This window comes from Populus trichocarpa, chromosome 5, assembly GCF_000002775.5.
Source record: "Populus trichocarpa isolate Nisqually-1 chromosome 5, P.trichocarpa_v4.1, whole genome shotgun sequence".
Lineage (NCBI taxonomy): Eukaryota > Viridiplantae > Streptophyta > Magnoliopsida > Malpighiales > Salicaceae > Populus > Populus trichocarpa.
The window spans coordinates 15952880-15959820 of NC_037289.2; the positions used below are offsets into that span (position 1 = coordinate 15952880).

At 33.8% G+C, this 6941-nt stretch overlaps 1 protein-coding gene across 2 annotated transcripts; it reads right to left on the reverse strand.

Annotated features, from left to right (window-relative positions):
• Window positions 1–2646: 2646 nt before the first annotated feature.
• On the reverse strand, window positions 2647–4699 carry LOC7468888 (14-3-3-like protein). 2 transcript variants are annotated; one of them, XM_002307327.4, is made up of 4 exons: window positions 3992–4699; window positions 3525–3647; window positions 2996–3112; window positions 2647–2912 (listed from the first exon to the last, which is right to left on the reverse strand). In XM_002307327.4, the coding sequence occupies exons 1-4, from the start codon at window positions 4475–4477 to the stop codon at window positions 2856–2858; spliced, it is 783 nt and encodes a 260-aa protein (XP_002307363.1). In that variant the 5' UTR covers window positions 4478–4699; the 3' UTR covers window positions 2647–2855. The 2 variants fall into 2 exon arrangements, with proteins under 2 accessions (XP_002307363.1, XP_024458150.1); XM_024602382.2 differs by lacking the exon at window positions 2647–2912 and having other exon boundaries at window positions 2918–3112; window positions 3992–4568.
• Window positions 4700–6941: the final 2242 nt, after the last annotated feature.

The window sequence follows — 6941 nt, forward strand, 5'->3', positions numbered from 1 at the left end:
TAGAAAGATTCAACCTCGAATGTGTATCATGAAAAACATCTTTTAAGGTCAATAAATCAGTATCGAGCTAAATATTAGCATCATCATCAAAACCAAAAAAAAAACCTTGTTAGCAAAGAAGGCCTCCTGATATACAAGCTCTCATTTTCAACCATTTTCTCCTTTTTCAATTTTAGTTGCTCATCATATATTTGCTTAGGTGTCAAAAATACAAGAGTTATAGGTCTTCTATTCATCTCAAATGAATACTTATTTGTCACTCCATCATGCATAACTCTCTTATCATACTATCATGGTCTACCAAGCAACAAATGACTAGCTTGCATTTGCACAACATCACAAAACACCTCATCACAATATTTACCAATAGAAAAAACAACCAACTACTTATTCACTTTCACTTCACCACCATCATTTAATCATTGTAATTTATAAGGTATGGGATGTTTGGTAATGTGTAAGTTCAACTTTCTTACCAATTAAGTACAAGCTACATTAGTGCAACTACCACCATCTATAATTAAGCTACATACCATATTATAAACATGACATCTCCTATGGAATATGTTCTCCCTCTGACCTTCTAAATCATCCACCTTGACATGCATATTCAATGTTCTCCTCACCACAAGTTCCTCTCTCAATCGGATATTCAACACAAACATCATTAACATCCTCCAATTATGGCATCTTCTTTTCTTCATCCTTTGATCTCAACCTCATTATAAGCTTTCATAACCATAACTATTTTGTTTAGACATTGTGAAGCAATATGACCAAAACCCAGATAATAAAAGCATTTAATTCCATAATTACGAGAAGTAAGAGTAACATTATTACCTTTAACATTAGCTTGAATCATAGCAAGTTTCGTCTCATTGAAGTACTCATCAACACTCTTTGTACCTTAACTTAAACTCTACAACTTTTGATATAATTCTCTATAATAGTGGCTAGGTACAAATCTCTTCCTCGTAAGTAATTTCATCTCATCTCGAGTATCAATTTACCTCTCATAATTCCTCCTGCAATTTGTCACTAACTAACCGTAATTCCTCATTATTCGCGTGTGATATCATACATTATTTTATTATAATAATAATAATAATATTGTCTAATTATTTTCACCTTGATTTATAAAAACCCTTCCTTTAAAATAATTATTTTACCCAATCGGGATGTTTACACGATTTATCACTAGTTACCATTTGGCGTACTGATTTTATTACTCTATTTCATCAAAAATTTAAATTAAATTACTAAGAGTTTTTATCTCAATTTATAACAATTTTCCTTCTTAATTGTTATTTTTTCCAATTGAGAATTTTCCTATTAACATTGGTTTTCTGATTTTTAAACTGGGATTTTACAAGTATAGTATCAGAATCTTAATGAATAAAAAATAATAAGTTTGAAACTCATCACTCTCATTCTTTATTCTAATTAAAATTATTGAATAACATAAGATAGCATGAATATATACTAGTTTCAAGTTCAAAAAACTTTCAATTAAAAAAATATATTAAGAAATAATATAAATTATATGTTGATTTTAACACCAAGTGCTCCATAATCGAACAAGATTTAATTGTAACTTGGGCTCCAAGCACTAGGAAAGTAGCATGACCTTCTAGGTGGCCTAATTGGCCAACTAGCTTTACATCCAACATGCCTAGTTGCTACAAATAAACCATTACATACCAACCTCATTTTGGACTTGGGATGTCCCTAGTAGGGTATACCCGAATCCAACACCATAACAATCTTGAAACTTCAAGAATTTTTTTTTTAATTCATTCATACCGGACAAAAACAAAAACATTCCTTATTCTCTCAACATTTATGTTTATCATATTCTTCAATACATGCAACTCAATCTTTAAAAGCTATATTTTATTTTCAATTTAATTTACTGAATCATTGAAGAGTTCATGAATCTTCATATAAAACTTGTTTTACAGATGAATCCAGTGCAGCTCTTATTCTTCAATGTTTTAACTTGGTTACCTGTCATTAAAAGGGGCAAAACTTCAAATGAAATTTGATTCAAGCCTGGTCACAATCGTAGCGGACAAATCCATGTCCAAAGAAATACGAAGAGAGGGACCATATATCTCAAAGGCTAAGAGAGGGTTATCTCTCAAAGAGTCGATAGAAAAGTAGATGGGTATCCATGGCCACCAGGACCAGCTCAGCGCACGCTCAAGGACGAGGCATTCTCAATGGCCACTGCCGCGGCCTCCTCCCAATACAAGATGATGAGCGTTAGATCGAGTGCTAACGTAAGGTTTAGGCCCGGTCTGTTTTTAATTATTGAATAAAAAAGAGATTGGAGAGGGAGAGACGAGAGAAATGCCACCATTCAACAAGTAACCTCTTACGGTAGCATCTGAATTTAAGTAGTGATAGATGAAAGGCTGTATCTTTGCTCAAGCAAATAGATTCCTATGGACTTTTAATAACTTTCAGTCTTCGTTAGAGTAATTCAGAAAGAAGAAGGTGAAATTGTTTAAAGTATGTAAATGCGGTCGAATTGAGGAGCTTTCACAACACATTAATGGCGGAGAAAAACCCAAAATGCAACTCCATTCAACCCCCAAGAGAACAAGGCAATCAAGGGCGAGATTAAATGTTCTTGAAAGAGAATTTTAAATGACAAAACCAGATATCATTGAGAATTCAAGAACACAAATTTGATATGACAAGCTAAAATAAAACAAGGAAAAAAAGGCTTGGTGCGTCCACAATTCATAACCAAAATAAGAATGCCTACAAATCAAGCAAATTAGCAACAAGCACCATCTCCTGTTAAAAACATATAGAGAAGTTCAACACTAGTTTGCAGTAAAGCACCTTCACTGTTCATCACCAGTTTTAGGTGCTGCTTCTTTGATCTCATCAGCAGCATCATCCTGAATCAGAACAGAATATTCCAATTGTGAATTGGAGTATGGAAACAAATGGAACACAAAGATTTAAGAAAAGAGCCCATTACCTGCATGTCAGATGTCCAAAGAGTAAGATTATCTCGAAGAAGTTGCATGATCAAAGTGCTGTCCTTGTATGACTCCTCGCCCAATGTATCCAGCTCAGCAATTGCCTCATCAAAAGCCTGATAAGTTTGAGAGAAAACTATCAACCTAAGCAAAATATAAATTCGAATATATAGCAAAAAATGGTTTAAAAAATTCGCAGAGCAAAGTCAGTTTTATATAGGTTGAGGTACTTCTTTCAGTTATGGAAAACAGGATAAAATCTCAAGCAACAATAGGCTTAAATCTAACAACCCCAGTTTGAAGCTTGATCACATGCTAATCTGGTCAGGAATGTTGAATTCCAAAAGCAAAACCAGCGGTCTTCAAACCCAACATCAAAGTTTCTGTCAAAGATCTCATCAACCACACAGGAAGGTAATGCAACAACATTCACAACTCAATTTTCTTAATTTGTTTACATTACGTGGTCTGCCATTGCAACCACCTAGAAGTCAGAACAAACGCATAGATAAAAACTAAAAGGCAAACCTGTTTGGCAAGATTGCAAGCACGATCTGGAGAGTTGAGAATCTCATAGTAAAACACTGAGAAGTTAAGAGCCAATCCGAGACGGATTGGGTGAGTGGGAGCCAGTTCTGCATTTGCGATATCCTGCAATCACAAATCCAAATATTCAAAACAGCAAGCTAATCAGAGGAGGAATACAGAGTAGAATTACAATTGTACAAAATTCACCATGCTGCCATTAACGGATGTTAAATCTATGGGCAAAAGATAAAAAGATTAAATCAACGTTAACCCAAAAAAAGGCCAATCAACGCTGTCTAGCTAACAAATCGACAGCGTAAGGAGTACTCACAATAAATGTTACGCAAAAGAGCAAATTGAATTAAAAAAAAAGTAATCTATAAATAAATAATAAAAACAAATGGGCATCGAAACTTAACAAATCTAAAATGAAAAGTCGTAAGCGTAAGATCTGAGGAAAAAAAAACCTGAGCAGATTTGTAAGCAGTGAGAGTACTCTCAGCAGCCTCTTTCCTTTCAGCACCAGTTTTAAACTCAGCCAAATACCTGTGATAATCCCCCTTCATCTTCAAATAAAACACCTTCGAATCACCAGAAGAAGCCGTTGGAATCAACCTGGTGTCGAGCAACTTCAAGATCCCGTCACAGATCGAAGACAGTTCGGTCTCAATCTTAGCTCTATAGTCACGGATCACAGACACATGGTCTTCGTTACCACGACTCTCCTCTTTCTGCTCGATCGAGGAAATAATCCTCCAAGAAGCACGTCTAGCTCCGATCACGTTTTTGTAAGCCACAGAGAGGAGGTTTCTCTCTTCTACGGTGAGTTCCTCGTTGTCGATGGAGGCGGAGACTTTCTCCATGTACTCCACCATTTCTTCATACCGTTCGGCTTGCTCGGCGAGTTTCGCCATGTAGACATTTTCCTCGCGAGCAGATGGTGTGGCTGCCATTGTTATGGTTTTTTTAGAAAGTGAGAAGATTGGGGGGGAGAGAGAGAGATGTGGTTTTCTGGAAAGAGGAGAAGGGGAGGGGGGGGGGGGGGGGGGTTAGCTTATGTTATGTTATTTGAGAGGGAAAAGGGGGGGCTATTTTTGGGGTAGTGCGTGCTGTGGCGTTGATTGCGTTGGTGAAGATGGATGGGGGGCTTGGGGGATGGGATGTGGACCGTTGGATCATTAAAGAAGAGGGCTGTTTGGCTGGCCTGGGACACGAGGGATTTTAATAAATACAAGTGGTTTTTAAAGTGTTTTTCTTTCTTTCTTTCCCTTTTTTTTTTACAAGGAAACAAACAAAGGATAGGGGACGTTTGAATTTTTAAAAGAAGTAGGAATATGAGGTTCTGATGCTTGTTTGACTATCGAGTTTGAGGAATATTGAAGACTTGAGGTGCTGGAATCTTAGTTGGGCTTGGTCTAATATTTTACGCCAATAATTTCAGAAAGCTATAAAATTGGGCGCCGGCAACATTTAAAGCCCAACAAATCTCACGGTTATTGTTTATTACTCAACCACTTGAAAAATAAAAAAAAAGCAATTGACCTTTTAAGATTTTATTTTATGATGTTTTACTATTTCATATAAATAGTAAAGCAACTTGATATATTTTTTAATTATTTTATAATAAATCTCATTCGTAGCTTAGTCGGTTTATAAGTTAAGGATCATAAGTTTGAGTATATATATTTTTAATCATTTTGTAATAAATTCCAAACGTATTTTAGTTGGTTTATAAGTTAAGGATAGTAGGTTTAAGTGCTAGGGGGCACGCATATTTTTTAAATTTTAATAGATGACCTATTATTTTTCATTTTTCTAAAATAAATAAGGGGCAAACCTCTTAATTAAAAAAAAAACAACATCATACCTGTCATCCACCCTTTTAATAAAAAAAAATAAAACATGGTCAAACATGTGGGCCTAACCTACTATGCACGTGTGGGCCATGTGTTGGGTCTAGCCCTTTGTAGGGTTTTTTTTTTTTTTTTTCTTTACTATTTTTTACATTTCAAAAATTTTTATCGGATCCACTTATTCTTCTGTTTTGACATGTATATTTAATACTATTATAGATTTTATTTGGATTTTAATAATTTTTTTAATTCTTATGTATCTGATCTAAAAATAATAATATTAATAATAAATTATTTATGAAAAGTCGATTGATGATTGTTTATTATTTAAAAATATCTAAATAGATTTGGAATATGAATTTTTCAAACTTGTGATTGTTTTAACTTTCAATCACTCAATATATAGATATACTATTTTGATATATTTTCGTTAACTTGCTTTAACAATATTTTTGTTGACTAAGATATACAAAAGATTCATTGATAGGAAAATTTATCTTTAAGAAAAAGAAATTCAAAACGACTGTATTTACGAGTTTAATGACAATATCAAAGCATTTTCTATGACCTGAAAACTTTTTTTGCGTTTAAAAAATTTTGTGTCCCCCCACAGCATGACGTTAGCATATAAACTAGTCTTGAGACAGAGGGTATGAACACACTAGAGATAAAAATATGTTTGATTTAAGAGACAAAGATAGAGAAATAAAAATAAATTTGTCTTTGGAATAATTTAAGAGTAAATTTTTATATTTAAAAGACAAGAGGTATAAAGGAGACATGTCTCTGAAAATAATATTTTTTTTATTCCAAAAATATCCTTGTAAAAACTCTCAATTTTCAAAATAATTATTATCATAATTTTAAAACCCAACTCGAGGTCGATCTAAGGCAAAGCTCGGGTTACTGGTCGAGGCCCAGGTCACGAGTCGGGTTGACCCGAGTCAGCATAATAATAAAAGTTGTTATTATCATAGTTTTAAACCTATTCGGGAGTCGACCTGCGGCAAGACCTGGGTTACGAGTATGGTTGACAATTGACCCAGGTCAACGTAAGAGCACAAATGGTTATTATCATAGTTTTAAAACTCAACTCAAGGATTAATAGGGGCAAAGTTTCAGTTACGGGTTGACCCAAGTCAACACATGGATAGAAGTGATAAAAGTTAGCCCGATTTAAGAGTCGATCCAATGCAAGGTTCAGGTTACTAGACAGGAAGGTCAACTCGATTGACCCAAAAAAATTAAAAATAATCAAAGCAACCTTATTTTCACCAATTTTTTTTTAAAATATCAACGAGTTTTTTACCCGTGTTTTTATTCCAGGTTGACCTGGATTTTTCATATTTTATTTTGTTTTTGTCAACCATAATTAAACATGATATAAAGATAATTATTTTGTCTTGTATATTACTACTAAATATAATTATCTCTCTATTTTTTTTTTATCTTATTTCCAGTATCTTTATTGTTTCTATTTCTTTTATTCTAGAATAGTTAACCAAACACTATCTAAAAGAAAAAAAATATTGGTTTAAAATGTGGAAACTCTCTCTTAATGTTC

Excerpts from the sequence above, each read along its gene's own strand:
- LOC7468888 (XM_024602382.2), bottom strand. The coding sequence starts at position 4,477 with ATGGCAGCCACACCATCTGCTCGCGAGGAAAATGTCTACATGGCGAAA. Across the intron at positions 3,648-3,991 it reads CTGCTTACAAATCTGCTCAG|GATATCGCAAATGCAGAACT; the intron begins GTTTTTTTTTCC and ends TTGTGATTGCAG. Across the intron at positions 3,113-3,524 it reads CTTGCAATCTTGCCAAACAG|GCTTTTGATGAGGCAATTGC; the intron begins GTTTGCCTTTTA and ends CAAACTTATCAG.